We start from the raw sequence: 19,764 nt of genomic DNA on the forward strand, positions 1-19,764 counted from the left end.
GCGATTATTCAGTAGTTGATTACTAATCAATTAACTGTTACAGCTCTAAAGATAATATAGCTACATGTTTTTTTACGTAAATATTATATAAATTAATATTATAAGTTATTTTGTATAATATTATTATATAAGTAAATATTATCATCTGCGAGGGGAAGTCAAGGAAGGTTTTTGTAACCATGTCGGACAGGGACTCACCTGCTGGTGCACGTGGCCGATGTGCTGCTCTGTGAACTCTGTGAAGCGAATGTAATCGGAGCCCAGTTTACAGAGCCGGTTGAGGACGCTGGTCTCGCTTGGGTGAAGGAAGGGAAGGTCCTGGGACACCTGAGGGTCAAACAACGTGGTTAATTTAGTCCAATACTGTCAAGCTTCCTTGTTATTTGTGCAATTTTCCCTGCTTGAAAGGGGAATGATAAATCTCTCAGATTGTTATTTTAACTGGATTCCACTCAATGATGAGATGGCTTTTTCGTTTTGCTTTCTTCCTTTTATTTTGAATCAGCAGTTTAGTTTTGTTCCACATTTCCATTTCAAAACACAATACACAAGTACTATCACAAATTAATAAAGTGCAGCATAAATATAGATATAAATAAATATATGATGTACTTTACAGCTATTAAGCATCAGGCACATTTTTTCCTCTGACCTCTGACCTCAGCCTATAGCCTTATAGTTTTTTTTTCACGTGAGACCCAGTAATACTAACTCTTGTTTCCTTTTTATTCAGATAATAACGAATGTTATTCTGGCAGAGAAAATAAGAAATTTAAATATGTCTACACTTAGTTGGCAGTTTATTAGGTACACTTATTCATAACTGCTGCAACACAATAATTGAAACTACAACCTCCAAAGCATTATGACTAGACGACATTAGACTGTTTTAGCTTAGATTGATTAGCTGCCAACATGGTGCATATGTGGAGAAATATTTATATTTTGATTATATTGTACTGTAAACTCAATTATCGCTTCTATTTTCTGGATTTGAACTGTCTCACTTCCAACTTATGATAACTTTAACTTTAACTTTACAGTGTAATCACTTCAACACGACAGGACTGTTAAAAAGAAAAAACAATAATAAGGTGTAGAAAAGTGTCCAAGTATAAATGCTACTAATGCAGCTAGCATATACCGCCGTGTCGCACAGCTGTTCCACTCGTTACCTGTAACCCGGTCCGCTTGTTCCAGGTGAAGATCGTGCCCGGGTATCCGCTCAGCGCCAGCAGCAGCTCGTGAATCATGTTTTAATTCAGCTGGAAATCATTAAAAAAAAACGAGTGAAAAGTTACATGCGCGGCGGGTTTGTGTCATTCAGGCACCACAACAAACCGCCGCCCGAGCCGTCGCGGGCTACAAACGTCACCCGCGCAAGGCATCACGGGACATGGATGCGAGCGCTAGACTGTCAACAGTCCGACTACTGTTCCGTGTTCTATCGCTTACTTTTACAATAACGCGTCACAAAACTCCCACCCTATGAAACAAAATTTATTTTATAATATTTTGTGATTATCATTATTATTATCATGTCATAACCTGTTTATATACAGTCTATGGTTGTAACCTGTAGCTATAGTGGCGCTTCTGGGAAATGTAGTTCCTAACAAAAAAGTCCGCTCTCTGCGTCATGTAGCTAGCTAGCAACGCATCGCAACAAGAGGACGTTTCTACACTTCACGCAGACTGTCGCTCACATTATTACTATTACTTATTATTATTATTATGATTATCATTATTATTATCACGTCATAACCTATATACAGTCTATGGTGGTAACCTGTAGCTATAGTGACGCTTCTGGGAAATGTAGTTCCTAGCGTCCAAAAAAAAGAAAAGAAAGTCCGCTCTCTGCGTCATCACTCGGTCATGTAGCTAGCTAGCAACACATCGCAACAAGAGAAACGCACGGTACGTTTCTACACTTCACGCAGACTGTTGCTCACATTATTACTATTACTTATTATAATTATGATTATTATTATTATTACCACTAAGCTCGGTAGCAGGTTGTATTTCTTGCGGAGCTAATGTTAATCTGCGAGTCGGGTTGTCGTAACTTACCGTTAGTTGCTAAAGTCGCAGAAACACTTGTTAGCTTAACTCGGCTACATCCAGGAAACACAAGCACATCTGTCTGTGTGTCTGTGTGTGTGTGTGTGTGTGCGCGCGAGTGGGTTCACATCTGTGTCACGTCTCCCGCAGACTTGTTTAGTCAGTTAGCTCGATTCAAGCTAGCTCGACTCGCATGGATCCCCGGTGGAAGGTGTGTTGAGTCTCCTGAACCCAGTGTGTTGTTGTCGTCGTCGTCGCAGGGATGGCGGGGGAGAGGAGCGGAGAGGACGTGGTCTCAGAGTACCTGGAGCAGAACCCGCAGCTGGCCCCGTGGCTCGACTCCCTGCGGGGCTACTGCGAGAGCAACAAGCAGTGGGTCGCTCGCAGGGAGTTCCTCCTCAGGAACATGGAGACCGTCCCCACGGTGGAGCCCGGGGTCCCCAGCAGCAGCCTGGACCGGCTGCTCTCGCTGTCCATGGTCTGGGCCAATCACGTGTTCCTGGGCTGCAGGTACAGTAGAGCCACCCCAGAGCCGGGGGAGTTCCTCGGACGGAGGAAGAAGGAGTGACGTTGTCTTTGTTCTGTCTTTTCTCTTCTCTTCGCCGCCCTCAGCTATCCTCAGGCCGTGATGGAGAAGATCCAGGAGATGGGCGAGGGGATCATCGTTCAGGATCCTCCGGTGCACAAGACGACGACAAAGGACGGAGTCAGAGGGAAGCGGGGCGCAGGTGACTTGTGATATGGGATAAACTACCGTTAGAGTATCATTTGTGTACAGACACACAAGAGTGGGAGCGACAATCAGAAAAGGGACACTGGTATAAGCATCGTGGTGTCGGGTTGCCATGACACCAACATTTTACACTTCAAAATGATACTTGTATAATTAAAAACTGTACTTGATACCACGATTAAAAGTGAAAGAATAAGCTCTTCAAACAAATATGATTTTTTTTTAGAGTCATAAAAGAGTCATGATACTCATCGCATACCAACATCATGATACTATACTTGAATGTTTTCTAGAGCCCGATCGATATGGATATTTGATATTTATTATGAATATTAAGGAGTATAACATTTCCGATACCGATTCCCCGGCCATATTAGAGCTGCAGCAGTAAATCGATGGGTAATCGACTACTAAATTAACCGGCAACTATTTTTGATAATTGTCCAAATTCTCTGATTTCAGCTTATTAAATGTGAATATTTTCTGGTTTCTTTGCTCCTCTGTGACAGTGAACTGAATATCTTTGGTGTGCGGTCAAAAGAAAATATCATAAAGAGTTTGGGAAACACGATCGTCATTTTTCACCATTTTATGAACCAAACAACGAATCGATTAATCGAGAAAATAATCGACAGATTAATCGATAATGAAAATAATCGTTAGTTACAGCCCTAATATATATTGTTCTGTCAATGATTCCTAAGATGACGTTGTCAAACCTTTAAATATATTAAATATAATTTAAGGCTTGAAATTTTAGTTTAACCATAAACTGTAAACTATCATAAATAGCTATAAATAAAAAGAAAACACAAATAAAACCAAATATATAAAAACTTGCATTAAGTAAATAAACAATTTATTTGATGTAAAATGTAAACATAAATTGCCCAAAAAAATCTGCATTGTTTATTCTGTACAATAAAAGATTTCATATCAATGAACATAAGCTCTGGTATGTCAGTGAAAGTCTCATATCGACAGGCTAAAGTTATTTTTCAATACACATATTTTATCTTTGTGATGCTCAGCAACAGGAAACGCATTGACTCCTGTGATGAGCTGTTCCTCGTCACCTTTATAAGAAATGTGACTGTTTACAAAGAGAAGGATTCTGTTCACTCCCACAAACTTCCTGTAGCTTGTTATTATGGACACCGAAATGTTCCACTGCTCGTCTCTGTTCCAGCAGGATGTCGGTATAATGACTTGTGTTTTTCTTTTTCTTCTTCACACCCACACCTGACGCCGGAGTCTGTTTCACCTCGTTAGATTCAGTTTCTCTTATGTGAACACTGTAACTTTTGTGAACACTGTCCTGCCTGTGTGTGTCATCATTTGCAGACGGCGACGCCGACGGCTGTGGGAAAAGAGCCAAGTGTGGCGCTAACGAGCTCGACGGGCGGACGTCCTCGTGGTCGGTGAGTCAGAAGGCGGGGCCTCACCCGCAGGCGCCGGCCGAGCACCAGCCCCTCTTCAACCGCCTCTACAAGACGGTGGCGTGGAAGCTGGTGTCGGCGGGCGGCTTCGGCCCCAACCTGGACCACTTTGAGATCCTGCGCAGCTGCGCCGAGTCGTGCAAACAGACGCTGACCAGCGTGTTCGTGCCCCTGAAGGACATCGCGGGCCTCCCCGCCGCACGCACGCAGAAGGAGGGCCACGTGTGCGAAATCCGCTGTCAGACTGTCTACATGGGCACTGGGTACGGGCGTGACGAGGCCGCCGCCCGGGCCATGGCGTCCAAGGAGGCGCTGAAGGTTTTCCAGGGCCGAAAAGTGACAGTGAAGATCTGCAGACGCAGGTACAAGGGGAAGGACGTGGACGATCTGATCCTGTTCGACGAGCAGCCTCGGAGTCAGGGCTTCCCGCCGGCACTTAGCTACCCGTTTGAGGACGAGCAGCCGGAGGAAAAGGAGGAGGGCTCGTCGTCGTAGAGACGACAGACAGACAGACAGACTGAGACTTGATCTGCCCTGCCGGAGAATCGGCACAGTGGCGTTTACTGACTGGAGCTACTAAAGGAAATTCACGACCGTGTCGGCACCAGACTGTTAGGACAAGAATCATAAAGTCACACTTTACTACGGTGTCAAAATACAGATGGGAGCTCGTTCAGACAAACATCACTCAGACTTAAAACCAGAATCTTAAACTGTACTGACTCAAATCAGTTTCAGTTTGACACTCATTTTTTTTTCGTGCATGTGCCATCACACAAAAGTGAAAACAGCCACTGGAGAAAGATAAACAAAAAAAAAGCTCAACAGGCAGTTTGAGTTCAAATGACGGCAGCTTCAAATATCACAGGAGAACATATTACATTATAATACCGATACAACTATTATTGTCCCAATGAAAGAATCTGTGTTGGCCAGTGCCTCATATTTTGAGTAGTAGCGCGTCTAATGTGTATATATAATTTTTTTTTCACACTCGTTTGTTCATTCCAGTCGTTTTTTTGATTTGGTGATTTCACAAGTGTAACTGATTTGCAGACACCCACAGTTAATTTTTTATTTAAAAAAACAAAAACAAAATATCACTTTGTTGCCTTTTTTAGTTTGTGCAGATTTCCACCAGGAAACAAAAGTATTGCGAACAACTCGTCTCTTAAACAGTTTCTAAACAATGACGAACACAAACATAGGGTTTGAGTATTGTAGAATCAAAACCAAAACTTTAATTTTCTAATATTCTAGTTCCTTTAACTGTCAGTGACTGTTGGATGTCAGATATGAATATGTTTTTCTAATTATGCCCACTAACCCTGACATTCTTTAGGGTCGGAGTTGCGTCCTCGTTCCTTCACGACCCGCACTTTAACTGCATCAGGCCTTAAACTTAGGAAGCAGAAGTTGAAATAAATAAAAAACTCCTCGGGACCTGGTTTGTGGTGCGACGGCGATCCGGGTGGATTAATAAGTGCAGTAGCTCCGGGCCGCTTCAGTTTCTTTGATTTAAAAACCGTTGCGATCTGCCGAACAGTGACTCAATCAAAGTAATTCTGTTATTGGAAGTTTGACTTTTTATTTCACGGTATATTTGCAGAGTTTTCAGCTTTCGTGTTCCTCTCACACACTCGGCCAACTACAGTATCCATCATACTGTATGCTTTTGTTTTATCTCCCCGTTTGAGTTCACCGATTTAAAAAACAAAACAAAAGAAGACGCTTGTGTCGAGGATGTTGGGGTTTGAACGTGGTGAAAATCCAGCGTGTACAGTTGTGACGTGTTTGGAGGTAAAGTGCTGCTGTGATGTGCGTTTTTTTTTTTTTTTTTTACAATATTTCTTTCCCCCTAAAGTTCCCGTCTCAGTGGAAGTTGAACAGGTTGCCGTTGAAGTGTGAAGTATCTACACTGTTCCATGTGGTTGTACGTTTTCACCAGTGGTCCTGTTTCTATATATTTTTTAAATAAACATAATTTAAGAAAAAGCAATGTCTTTATTTGGTTTCTGCCTGAAGTAAACGACACAGAGCAAATTACAAATTACACGGATGAAATAGGAAAAAACAACAACAAATCAAAAACTCAACAGAAAATGCAATACAACCGAAAATCCAAAAAAAAATAAGGAAAATCGAAAAAACAACTGCATTTCAAAAACACAACAGAAAAATTAAATAAATAATCCAATGGAAAATCTAAAAAAACAGCAAATCAAAAAATATGCGGCCAATCGAAAATAACAGAAAATCAAAAACACAATGGAATATCTAAAAAAAAAAACAACAGAAAAATAAAAAAACAGACAGAAACTGCCAAACAGGAACAGAAGTTCCGAGTGTTTCCTGTGAAATCGTCAGTGCGTCGTCCAATCAGCGAAGAACCTTGTGTGGAGACCTACAACTTTCCCGGTCGACGTTAATGCGGTTGTGTTTTCTGTTTGCCCTTGTGTTGTGCACCACAGGGCCACCGTACACGTCGCCAGGAGAATGTAGGAGAAATATTGAATTGCGTCACAATCCGCCTCTCATTTGTGCTAATTAGCAACTTTTGCCAGGAGTGAAGAGTGTGACTCAGCTCCTCGTTAGAGACGGATCAATAGATGCAGAGCTGGAATTAGACAAATGGAGAAAACAACCTCAGAATCGAAGCTGTTGTTTGTGTCCACAGGAAGTCTTCGACCTTCGGCCTCCAGCCTTCGTCCTCGCCGCTCAGCCGACCGGACTCTTCATGCACTCGCCTGCGCCGGGATTTCTTTTCTTCCACTTCAGCGGAGAATCGGAGCACGAGCTCTGATATGAACTGGAACATGCTGCTACAAAGTGTCGCACGTACTGAAACTATAAAGTGCAGTTTAGTTGCTTGTTGGTACTTTGTGGTACTTCTACGGTTCTCGCTCTCTGTGGTTCTTGCTGGGTCTTTGTGGCGTCGACAGACATCATCCTTGTGCTTTCGGGAACAGTCATAGCCCTCACACTACATGATGTACAGTGTACTTGTACGGTGCACATGACAAGAACAACGTTAACAACAATGCTATAAATCCACTTCAGTGCCTCGAGCCTCGTCTGGTGTTAATGTATCGAGTGGTTTCCAGCCGACATGCAGACAGAAGTCGCATCGTTTATCTTTATCTGCGTCTCCATCCATCACACGCCGGCGCTTCTGTCGCCCGTTTTCATTCTTTACTTACTCACGCAGACAATCACTTCTCTCCATGGGAGATGGCTGCAGGTATGAACTGTCTCATTGTGTGTGTGTGTGTGTGTATAATGGCTTTTTGTCCCCCCACGCAATCTCAGGGTAATCCCCCCCCCCAAGAGGAATCAATGACAAATCCTCGGGTGTCTGGGGAAATTGTTGCCGTTCAAGAATGAAGATAAACGGACCAATTGTCGGTCTGACAGCGACGGATGTCTCTGGTTCGTCCACTGGTTTCATCAAGGAAAAGTAAGTGGGAGATTTTCCCTTCAATCTACGGATGTGTATCAAATATAAAACATACTGAAATTACCAGGATTGAAATTATATGAACCTGAACATACTGTATGTTACCAAAGAAAATATAATCTAAAGCAGTTGCAGGCTTCTCCATATGTTTATTACACGACCATGATCTGAAAGCACATGGATGGAACAAACACACTGACAGATTTGCTGCTCTTAGAAGTTCTGCAACTCCTTATATATAATATTTCATATTCCAAAAAACCAAGTCAAATATACGAATAAACTCGAGGCTTCAAACCGGCAGCTCACAGACCAACAGGTGACGAGGTCACGGTCGGTTGCAACTTAAGTTTTATGTTACTTTTCCTCTTATTGTTAATATCCACATAAGACGTAGTTGTATGTACTTATTTTTGTCAAGTTGTTCCAACTTAAGTTTTTGCAGTTTCAGTAAAAACAAGTTCGTCTGACTTGACGTTGTGTTTACTTAGAAAGTATTTACCGTGGATGAATAATGTATAAGCACAACAAAGAATGAATCAGTCCACGGGATTTTTTTTTAAAACAGTTTTTAGACACTGACCTCAAATCAAAGGAAATTATAAAACGAAAAACACTTAAGAATAATCTTCAGAGCCCCCAGTGTGTAATTTTTGTAATTTTCTGGCAGCATCGGGTGGTGAAGTTGCAAACCGCAACAAAACTGTGCGACCGACAGGGGACACTTTATAGCGGCGCACCGCTGAGTCCATTTCCTGTTTCCGGCAGCGTCTGAAAATTCAACGTTCAACGCAACGTATTCTGGAGCGTTTAGTTCAACAAGCGTATTCAACACGGAGGTCGGGTCCACCTCATGGAACTATATTTAACTCATATATGAAGACAGAGTTATGGACAATAAATTCAACTTCTGTGAATACGTTCTTCTAAATATTACACACTGTAGCTTTAAAGTAATCTAGAAATGTGTAGGGTGTGTCTTTCAACGTCACCCATGACGACGTTGCCTTCTAGTATGACACGGGAATAAACTGGGATTACTGAGCAAGAAGTCATTTCCGATGCCTGATCGTAGAAAACCTGTGTTTGTCCTTCGTGGCTTGAACCCAGCGACTGTCACTGAAATATTAATAACCATAACAGCTTTACTGGGTACAGAAAAAAGGTGTCTGGTTGGTTTGAAAGCATGAAAATGTCTGTTAAGTCCGTGTTGATTTCTCAAATTTCCCAGGTGGACACACACACACACACACACACACACACACACACACACACACACACACACACTAAAGTCAACATGTTGAATGTGTCTCCTCTGTATTATTGATGAGTGCTGACGTCACAGTGGTGTGAAACAGGATGACGCCGCCGGAGCTGGAAAAAAAAATTCATGTGAACTTTGATAAGACTTTAAATAATTAGGATCTATCTGCAGATGTCCAGTCGGGAAGACGGGTGTTTGTATTTGGAGGCGATTAACTTCATTCTGATGTTAATTTGTTTTCAGTTTTCCACGAATGATTCAACTCTGTGGAGAAGTTCAGTTTCATGCGAAGACGTGGTTTGGATATACAGAAGAAGTCACATACGTAAAAGTAGTGACAGTATAACAATTAAAAATACTACTCACAGAGATATCAGCACCAAAACATAAACTTGGGGAAGTTTGTTTCTCTGCATTAACTAGTATCAGCAAACACACAAAGAAAACCAGTGAAAACTTTTTGGTGTCTTTATTGAACATGAATATTAAACATTGAACATGCTGCTGCACAAAGTAAGTGCACCCTTGCATTTAATAACTGATAAAAAAGGAGGAACCATTCTTCCTACGGAACTGCTTCACCCCAGACATATTCTCATATTCACATCATGTTATATTCATATTCCCCGGTGCGAGCGGCTCGCTGATGATGTCACTAAATCCTGCACGTACACAGATTGAATTCAAATTTGTGGAGATAATAATAATAACTTCATTAACTGATATGTTATTGTATTATTATACAGGAGTCACCGACGCAGTGTTTTCATCCCATGAGAAGTGTTTTCCTGCCGAGCTAATGAAGCCAAACACTTTGTGAATTAAAATTAAAAAGATGCCACATGTGATGGATATTAGTTAATAAGTTGTGTGCACTGTTAATACTGCACAGGGAGTAGACATTGAAAATACTGACAACAGAAATATGTGTCCTTTGTCCATAAAACAGTTAAAAAACATTATGGCCAAACATATATTTTTTTTAAATACACCTGTTCCTTTTCCAACATCTAAAAATGCAGAATCTATAATTATGAAAAGAACTAACATGACACAGTGAAAACTGAAATGTTATTTTCTTCTGCGTTTATGCCCCGGAGCTGCAACGTGTTCCGCGTCATCCAAGGCTTTAATGCCGGACTGTGATTGGCTCCAAACGAGCTGTGATGTCACTAAGACGTGAGGGAGGACTCACCTCAATAAACCGCAACAGCAGAAAATACATAAGTGCAGTTTAAGTGAAGGTGAACACATTGTACCTCGTATTCACATACTCGTTCTGTCGTTTCCTCCTACCTCGTGTATATATAATATCTTATTCATTATTCAATATTTATCTCAGTATTCTACCTCATGTATGTATAGTAATCAGTTTATTATCCATATTCATAGCCGTATCTTGCACTATAGTGTCTTCCTACGACTTTATATGTATATATACATATTCTTTATATTTATATTCTTCTTCTATATCTGTACATGTAGTAACTAAACGATGTATTGTTCACCTCGTTCAGCTCCGTCGTCCTCATTTTTGTTTATCGTACGATACAGTCAGTACAGTGTGAGAGCACAGGAAACACACGCTCGGCCAATGATTCTGATTCTGATTCTCTTCGGCAGGTGAATTATGAAAACAATAACTCTTGCACATGAACAATTCTGCAAAACGACACTCATACATCCATGAGGATGTGATTTTTTCTTTTCTTTTTTAGGTGGCTCGGGGCTTTTAAGTTATGGATATATATATATATATATATATTTATATATATATAGACATCACCCGGGGAGAGGGTGATGTCACATACACGTCATGGTCTAATTTATTGGACGAGCTCCCAAAATTCAATCAATAAATCCAGACACGGTGGTTATGTAACTGCCCCTGCAGCGTTCACAATATGAATCAACAGAAGTTTGAAAAGAACATGCGACCAATCCACTGCTTTACAAAACAAGATGATCCACAGTTTATTATTGTTGTTGTTGTTGTTGTTGTTGTCATGAGTCATACACAAAAAATAATCATTCATGTGAAACAAAAAAATATAGTTCCAGTTCAGATGACAGCTTTTTTTTCTTCCCCAGATCCAAAATAATATTAATATTGCTGTTTCAGACTTTACAGTGTGTTTGGTGGTGCTCAGGTGAGTTCACTGTGCATTGTGGGTAATGTTTTTTCTTTTCACAACAATGATCCTATACAGACAAACAGTGCTTCTGAATAATTTACAGTAACTCTATGATTCATGTCCCATCACAACATCCTTACAAACGTATAGGTTTTTCCTTCCTGTGATATAATACCACTTTTTAAATATATATTATCATTATTACCATAAAGGGTGGGGCCATCACTCACCACACCAGCTCAGCTTCAGCAGCATCTTTTCTTCTTCTCTTTTTAAGAAAATGTAATTTTACAAAGGAATCGAGTGACACTTTTCTTTCTTTTCTTTCTTTTCTTTCTTTTCTTTCTTTCTTTCTTCCCCACGTGTCGACGCCACGTCCAGGTCCGAGGCTCAAAGGCACTTGAGCAGGAAGAAGTTGCAGAACGCTCCGCGGGGACAGTCGCACATCTTCCCGATGCGCGCGCCTTTCCTCACCGCGCACTGCTCCCCGACGTCACACTGAGGGAGGGGGGGATGGAGCACATCAGGTATCCGAGCAAATATCGATGCATTATATCATATATTTAGGAAAAGTGTGAATGTGCAAAATACCGTTGGGACTTGGCCGAATTTCTTCTCCCACAGCGGCAGACGTTTCGCCTGCAGCTTCTCCAGAACTTCGTGGAGAGCTCCAAGCTGCATGCAAAACAAATACAGCATGAATGTGCCTTATTAATTCACATAATCCAAATAGAAAAAATATCAATCCATGTGTCTTATGATCCAATACAGGAAATACAAAAACAATTACGCATGGCTACGATGTAGATTCTGTTGGTAGTGGACGTGGAGATGAAGTGGAGTTCAATATTTTTTTCATTTGCAAAGATATATTCAAGCAAAAAAAAGAAATATATTCTCAAAAAGAAATGAGTGAGATTTATGACATAAATTGAGGAATGTGTCGTTAAGTGCAGCAGAAGTTGCATGACAGGGGGAAAAAATCTTAAATGCATGATCTTCTGAATCCTGTTCTGTTCATTTTACGATTTTCACATTGATATTTGACACAGTATCATTGCAATTCATAGAAAGAAGACTGACATGCAGAATAAATATGTAAAAAAGCAGAAAAAATCACTTTGGAACGAAACTCCAGAAAGGTTGGAATCGTCTTTTTACGCACGCAGAATAGAAACCAACCGGCGCGGAGACGCGGATCTTACCAGCTGCTTCTCGCTGGTCAGGTTCGGACCTTTGGGGTAGAAGTCCCGCAGCGCTCTGGGGCTCAGCGCCTCCTCGGACTCGGCGTCCGTCTGGTCGGTTCCGGCGGCGGCGCCGCGGGAGAGCAGCAGCAGCAGCGCGCAGAGGAGCGCGCCGCTCGGCAGCTTGGAGCTGGTGTGCATGGTCCTGACGCGCGGCAGCATGTTGAAGGGGAAGGGGGGGCCACACGACTGCGATAATAATCCTCCTCGTTCCGGCTCAGATTGTGGCTCCTCCGCGGCGACAAACACCTTTTTATCCGCCTCGTGCGCTCGCTCCACCTTGTCCGCGGTCGTCTCCGTCGTGCGTAACAGCCGCCGCGCGGTGAGTCATCCAGTAAAAGTTGCTGGGCAAAAAGTACGCCTCAGAAAAGTCAACAACAACAACAACAACAACAACAGCAAGTGGTCGTTACCGGAGTAACGGATTACTCGTCAGTAACTTGGCAGACCAGTGATGTCGGAGAATTAATCTCATTATTAGATCCGTTTCATTCATAACGCAGAGATTTACAAAAACCACTGCAGCCTCAGGGAATCAGTTTAACTTTGAATAACATGCAACCAGGGTCGATTACATGTAATCTGCGTAATCAGATTACAAGCAATAAGTAACTATAATCAGACCAGATTACATTTGAAAGAAATGTGAAATTATTTTATAGTAACATTTTGATTATGTCTTGAAAATTTGGCAATTTTAAAAATCATGTTTCAAATTGTATTTATATATATATATGTTTTCAATGTTTCAAGAGATTTAGAGAGTTCATTTATGGAACTCAAAATGTTGTGGTTGCGTCCTTTTTTTTTAGCAAGGTGCAATATTTTCACTGTTTGATCTGGAAGTAATCCAACGGTATTCCATTAAGATAACATTGTTTATGTAATCCAATGGATTTATGTTACTGATTAAGAAAAAAATTGCCATTTAATTTGTAATCAGTACCTGACTCCACTTCAAAGTAATCGGATCCGACCCTGCCTGCAACCATGTGCTTCAGAGAAGAGATTTTTGTTTTCCACCTAGATTTTTAAAAATGTACCTTTTCCATTAATATTCCGTCAGAGAGACATTTGCAGCCTCGACCTCTTTCCTCCTCCACACTTCACGCTGGTTACTCACTCAGTCCTTCCTGCTGCGAACGACCGAGAGAGAACGGCAGCGTTGACGTTGTGAACGTCTTTGTTGTTATTCTCTCTTGTGAAAAATCAAAGCAGCACAAAAAATCCTTGTGTGTGTGAATGCTGGTGGATATAGAAAGTTATCATTTTGCAGAAGATAAGAAGTGATTTGTCTTTTTCTGTAGCCGCTCATTTCATTAATAACAAAAAACCTGGACAGATTTGTAAAGAAAAAGGTAGAATATCATTTATTATACAGATTTTGGGGGGGGATATACTTATGTGACATGATCACGAATGAGAAAAATATGTATTTGCATCATGATTAACCTGCGCATGAGAGGAAATAATACTTTGAACAGAAAATCAGAACAGAAACAAATTCTCCAAAGTTAAACCCCTTATTCTGATTCCGTGTTTAATGTTCTGTGTGATATCACGTTACACCTACAGTGTTAAATATTATATAACCCCTGAACAGATGGATTGTTTACACACATTGTGTGGACAGACGAGCGGCCGCCGCCGCCGCCGCCGCTTGTGAGTTATCAGCGCTTCGCCGCCGACACCACGGTGGCGTGTTGTCGTGGTCCGTCCAGCAGAGACGGAGACGCAGGAAGCGTTTGATTGTGCTCGAGGCTGCGTGACTCATGTGTCTCTCTCTCTCTCTCTCTCTCTCTATTCCCACTTTTTAATGAGTTGAGATGCTAAATCTCACAATTCCACTCACAACAAACCAGTCGATCTGTTTCAGTCACAGCCGCCGCTTCGTCAGTGTTTGTGTCGTCTCCGTCGGGGGGGAAACTTCTGTCCTGACTCAGGAGACTTTAGTCTTGTTACCATGTTGGTTGTTCTTGACAACCAGTCTGTCCGTGAGATGACGACACGTGATTCTGACGGTTACATACATTATCACTCTGACTGGGATAGGGAGGGGTTTTTTGGGGGTGGACTCCATGCACTGACCACTTGTTGATTTGTGTAACGAACCAGAAATCTCCTCATTCTTTTAGGCTTCTGCTAAAAGCTGCAGTGTGTAATATTTAGAAGAACTTATTCATATTCATATTCATATTGTGCATAACTATGTGTTCATATCTGTGGAATGAGTTAAATATAGTCACGTGAGCTGGACCCGACCTCCGCGTGAGTCTCCACGTTGCTACGTCGTGTTGAATACGGTTGTTGAACTAAACGGTCCAGAATACGTCGCGTTAGTGTTGAATTTTCAGACGCTGCCGGAAACCGGAAATGGAATCAGCGGTGCGCCGCCATGAAGTGTCCCCTGTCGGTCGCTCGGTTGTTTGCGTTCTGCAACTTTACCACCAGATGCCGCCAGAAAATTACACACTGGGGCTTCTAAGACATCCCGCGGTGTCCGTCTGTATCCATGGCGGTCGGCCGTCAGCCGGAGCCACAGTTGGGATTTGTCCCTTTGGTGGTTCTGGAGAAACGTTGAGGTCGCCAGCCTATCACAGGGCACCACACAGAGACAAACAACCAACCACTCCCATATTCACACCTATGGTGTCCCAGTTCGGGTTCAAACTGGGATTCTAACCAAAAACCCTTCTTGCTGTGAGGCGTCAGTGCTAACCGCTGGACCACCGCGCCGCCCACAGGGGAGTTGGATAATAAGTCATTTGTCTGTTGACGATATGAAATTATAGATTATTGCAGCTTTAAAAGCAACAAACACGGGACGAATACAATGAATGGATTTAGAACCTGTAGGATTTTCACAAGTCTCTTTATTCACCAATGATATACCTAGATTTTTATGTTTCTATTTTTAGGAAAACAATTTGGACACAGAGTGGTTTCCCCCCTGAGGCAACGGAGACCAAATGGAGGTCCGTCCCCTCCAATCATCCCCCGCACGAGAACTTATTGATCGGTTGGTCCATCGCAGCTTGACATCATGAGCAATTTAGCTTTCAGGAAATTCTCCAGACACTCGAATCTTCACGGCACATAGTTGGACTCGGCCGTCTCTGATATCCTGAGGACAAAAGGAAGTCATTTAAATTTCATAAGCTATCAAAAACCTATTTGACACCTCTTCACACAGTTTACAATTTTCTATGCCAAAAACATGAAAAGCTAAATTATAACAGAATTCAAATTTTACACCTGGAGGCATTTTTTCCTCCCAATCGTGATGCAATTCGAGGGAAAATTACTTTTTAAAATAAATATATGGGCCAAAGCGTCACGTGTGTGACCTATAACCAGGATGTTTGCAGACAAGAACTGTTTTTAGTTGACATTGAGTGAGTTTGTACAATTTGTTGCAGATTTCCTGGTTATTTTTTAATATTTAACAACAGACGAGAGGGCTTGTGTGGCCCTGATGTACTCCACTCCTATGATTTTGCAAAATTGGACTTTGTCTGAGGACCCTTATCAGGTCGATCGGTTCTATTACTGCCTGGCGAGCGTTCCTGTCCCGGGGAAAGTCATTACACTTCGGTAAATTAATTGACACAAACTCTAATGAGTCCTGTGTTTTTCCAATCTCTCCGAGGCTTTTCATTATTCCAACGAGCATCTCGTTAAGCTGTGTACGCTTGTGATTTATGATTTCCCCCCCACATGTTCAATATTAAGCTCTCATTACTTCCTTTTCTACCTTTAATGTCCCCTCCACTCAAAAAAGTGTTTTTCTTCTGTCTCTGTCCTCTAACATGTCTGACATCGACTACAGCGACTTGTACCTGGTGTTTTCACATTCCTCTCCTGGAGGAGGAGATTTCTGTGTTTCACTTGAAATTCAAACGAATCCTGTTCAAGCTAGATTTGGTTCGTCACAAATACAGAAAACCAATCGCTGTTGAATATGCAAATGTGAGGCAAAGAAACCGGAAACTTCCAGTGCAGCAGAGGCAGCGAATCACGCGAGGACGACAACTGCTAACGCTAGTTAGCGTTAGCATCCACTAGAGGACGGCAGGTGTGTCGGCAGACATTTAGCGTTAGCATTAGCAGTTAGCATCCACGAGAGGACGGCAGGTGTGTCGGCAGACAGCGAGCGTTAGCATTAGCAGTTAGCATACACGAGAGGACGGCAGGTGTGTCGGCAGACAGTTAGCGTTAGCATTAGCAGTTAGCATCCACGAGAGGACGGCAGGTGTGTCGGCAGACAGCGAGCGTTAGCATTAGCAGTTAGCATCCACGAGAGGACGGCAGGTGTGTCGGCAGACAGCGAGCGTTAGCAGTTAGCATCCACGAGAAAACGGCAGGTGTGTCGGCAGACAGTTAGCATTAGCATTAGCAGTTGGTGAAAGTTTTATGGCTGAATCTCTCCGATGTTGCCTCTAACCATCTCGTTGCCCGAACATTCTTCCACCGGTCGACCTAGCGCGAGCAGCTGTGGTGGGCGGGGCCCTTCGTTATTTACATATTATTTACATGAATATTCATAGTCTCAGAATTCCGTAATGAGGGAGAGAGAGTGGATGGTTTCAGACACATTTCAGAGTTGGTTTTTTTCACTTTATTCGGGGGGTAAACAAAATTAAACAAAATATTCGGCATTGCAGATTCTTTTTGATTAATATATTGTTAAAAGCATGTTTGGTCCCCTGTATCAGATTGAAAACCTCTAAATTTACAGCAGCTAAAAAATATCACGACACGCTTTCAGCTTGACCCGTGTCCCGAAGACGGACGGCGGTATTTTCTGAACCCGCGTGCGAGGGACCACGTCATGGTTCAAAATAAAGAAAAGAAAAACTATAAAAATAAGTTGTTGTCATGGGAGGTTCAGTCAGCTGGAGGTGATGATGGAGGACGACTGTGGAAGGACTCTTCAAGGATCACACACCGCCTGTGTGAGCAATTATCTTCTACCTTGTCTGAACTCATACTTCTTCTACTTCTTCTTCTTATTATATAATATCTCTTCCTCCCTCATCCTTTACGTTGCCGCAGCAGTTCATCGCAGATGCACACAGACAGTAATTACTCGCCTTTGTTTTTGTTCCCTGCACGAGCAGTTTGAGGTCTTATTTTGGGCAAATTGGGAGATTTATGTCAAGAGAAAGGGCAGAGGGGAGCGCAGGGAGAAGAGAGAAGGACTGACAGGGGGGGGGGGGGGGTCCATTCAGGGAGGAATCTATATTGGCAGAGTCTTAATGACACACACACACACACACACACACACCGGTACGACTGCCTGTCTCGTTAGCCTCTCCTCTCCAGGAAAACACCTCACACATGGAGGTTTGAGGTGGAGGGGAAGGGAGACGAGGTGACACCAGAGGATCGCGTCAGAGCTGTTCTGTACATCTCGTACATCAATGTGTCTTTGGGGTGCCGTTTTTTCCCGACCGGCCCATGTACCAGAGACGACTCTTCTTTTTTTTTTGCAGTTGAGGAACCACCAGGGTCGAGTGTTAATTCCAAGCTGTGACTCATCACTAATTGCCGGATGCATCTCGTTCGGGTCTCACGGGTTCATCAGCTGGAAATGGGACCGTGATGGATGAGCATCATTACTGCTCCGGAGTCAGGGAGGGGGGAAAACATAGTGAGATTAAGAATGTTTGTAGTTTTTCAACCCGACCGGCGGCTGTCACATCTGATGTCCTCACCGAGTGAGTCATCGATGTGACGGCCGTCTGTGTGGACGGACGCCTTCGCTGGATCCTCCTCCTCCTCCTCCTCAAACCACGAACGACATGTGCTCTTAATAAATGGAATTCATAAAGTGGAATTCTCTCCAGAAAATCTGCTCCCTCAGGATACAAACTCCACAAAGAAGCTCATGAATATATTATATTCCGTCCCCACACGAGAACATGAAAACGTCGTCATTTAATGGACTTATAACGTTTGACGTAACTAAATCAGTGTTTCTGATTTCATGTGTCTGCTGGTTAGTGACTTTGATTATAACTTATATATGGGTTTGTTCACTTCAGTTCAAAAACACTTCTAATTTGTCCCTCAAAGAACAAATATGAGGCAAGCCAGTTGCAAAACAAAGTACATGTACGCAATTCCTTTACACACAAATGGAATAAAACATTGTTTTAAACGCAGAGAATCTAAATCACTTTCTTAATAACTTGAGCTTATAGTAGTCGTAATGTAAATAAATCATTATGAATGCTTTATCAATCATGAATTACATTATATGCGGCTGCTGTTCATGCATTCTATTTTATAACATACATATATGTACATTATTTCTGTGTCATGCTAACGCATTCGGTCCACCTCTTTTTGGGATTACAAGGTTTGATGGGAAAATTGATGCAGTTGAATCAGGAAGACGGAGAGCGAGGACGTCTAAAGCAGAAGTATTTATTACAAAAGCCCAATCAATATATTGAGGAGATTTCTGGTTTCGTTACACAGATCAACAAGTGGTCAGTGCATGGTGACCCAAAAAACCCTGCCTATCTCCGGTCTCTGTGGGTGTATTAAGCCCTCTCAGAATACTGTCGTCATCATAATAATCATATAATGTCCAGGTCATCAGCCAATCAGAGGGCAACATACAGAGACATTCAAGTCAATTTTAGAGTCTCCAATCCCCCAAACCCCAATCTGCATGTGTTTGGACTGTGGCAGGAAGCCGGGTCCCAACCTGGATTCGAACCAGGAACCTTCCTGGTGTGAGGCGACAGGGCCAACCGCCACACCACCAAGGAGGGGGCTGGCCATCTGGAAGTCGAACCGAAGGTTGTCAGTTCTACGCCAGCCCGTGGTGAATGGTATTTACCAATTCTCATGGTGCTATGTGCCAATCAAGCCTATTTGGGGTTTGGGGGGGACCCCAAAGCATTTGAATATGTTGGTATTGTTAAATGCATTGGTTTTAAGGTCCAGTGCCTCTGCAGTGCAGTCCTCTTGAGGTGGTCCGGGTGGCCGGTGCAGATGCCCCTCTGGGGCGGTTTCCGTTGGAGGTTTTCCAGGCACGTCCAGCCACTGGGGGGATGCCCCCCGGGGCAGACCGGGCCAGAACACGCTGCAGGGACCAAATATCTCATCTGGCCTGAGAAAACCCTTGTGGTTAACGTTGCTGCGCGGCGGTACATCAGGATTACCTTGCTTAAACTGCTGTCGCCATGACGAACTCTGGATGGATGGACGGATGGACAATCGTGACTTAAACAGCAGTAGATCATCAGTCGAGTATAAAACCCGATGCCGTGCGGTCAGATAGGTTTCTGTATTGATCGCAGGCGTCGCTGTGTGGCCTCCGACGGTGATTGCGGATTGAATCAGAGCTTCCCCTCAGAGTGTCAATCAGCCGCACAGCCCGGCGTGGCAGGGTGTGTTTAACGCCACAGGAGG

The 19,764-nt window shown here is 42.8% G+C and overlaps 3 protein-coding genes across 5 annotated transcripts in view; 1 reads left to right on the forward strand and 2 right to left on the reverse strand.

Annotated features, from left to right (window-relative positions):
- The window catches only part of tubgcp4 (tubulin, gamma complex associated protein 4), a 9,792-nt gene extending 7,617 nt beyond the window's left edge, over positions 1-2,175 (reverse strand). The window contains exons 1-3 of one of the 2 annotated variants that reach the window (XM_035627614.2): positions 2,074-2,175; positions 1,176-1,265; positions 199-327 (exon numbers count right to left, since the gene is read on the reverse strand). In XM_035627614.2, the coding sequence (XP_035483507.1) occupies positions 199-327; positions 1,176-1,253 (207 nt within the window). In that variant the 5' untranslated portion in view covers positions 1,254-1,265; positions 2,074-2,175. Of the gene's footprint in view, positions 1-198; positions 328-1,175; positions 1,374-2,073 lie in introns of those variants that run through there. The other variant, XM_047331491.1, reaches the window with a different exon arrangement.
- On the forward strand, positions 1,774-6,231 carry LOC118301923 (CDKN2A interacting protein). Of its 2 annotated transcripts, none has more exons than XM_035627615.2 (4): positions 1,774-1,920; positions 2,325-2,574; positions 2,677-2,792; positions 4,142-6,231. In XM_035627615.2, exons 2-4 carry the CDS (start codon positions 2,327-2,329, stop codon positions 4,729-4,731), a joined length of 954 nt encoding a protein of 317 aa, XP_035483508.2. In that variant the 5' UTR covers positions 1,774-1,920; positions 2,325-2,326; the 3' UTR covers positions 4,732-6,231. The 2 variants fall into 2 exon arrangements, with proteins under 2 accessions (XP_035483508.2, XP_035483509.2); XM_035627616.2 differs by having other exon boundaries at positions 1,817-1,920; positions 2,215-2,574.
- Positions 6,232-10,906: 4,675 nt separating this feature from the next.
- On the reverse strand, positions 10,907-12,595 carry LOC118301925 (cocaine- and amphetamine-regulated transcript protein). The gene is made up of 3 exons (XM_035627617.2): positions 12,298-12,595; positions 11,684-11,767; positions 10,907-11,590 (listed from the first exon to the last, which is right to left on the reverse strand). Exons 1-3 carry the CDS (start codon positions 12,496-12,498, stop codon positions 11,483-11,485), a joined length of 393 nt encoding a protein of 130 aa, XP_035483510.2. The 5' UTR covers positions 12,499-12,595; the 3' UTR covers positions 10,907-11,482.
- Between the last annotated feature and the right edge of the window lie 7,169 nt (positions 12,596-19,764).

The sequence above is a fragment of the Scophthalmus maximus genome, chromosome 4 (genome assembly GCF_022379125.1).
Source record: "Scophthalmus maximus strain ysfricsl-2021 chromosome 4, ASM2237912v1, whole genome shotgun sequence".
Classification (NCBI taxonomy): Eukaryota; Metazoa; Chordata; class Actinopteri; order Pleuronectiformes; family Scophthalmidae; genus Scophthalmus; species Scophthalmus maximus.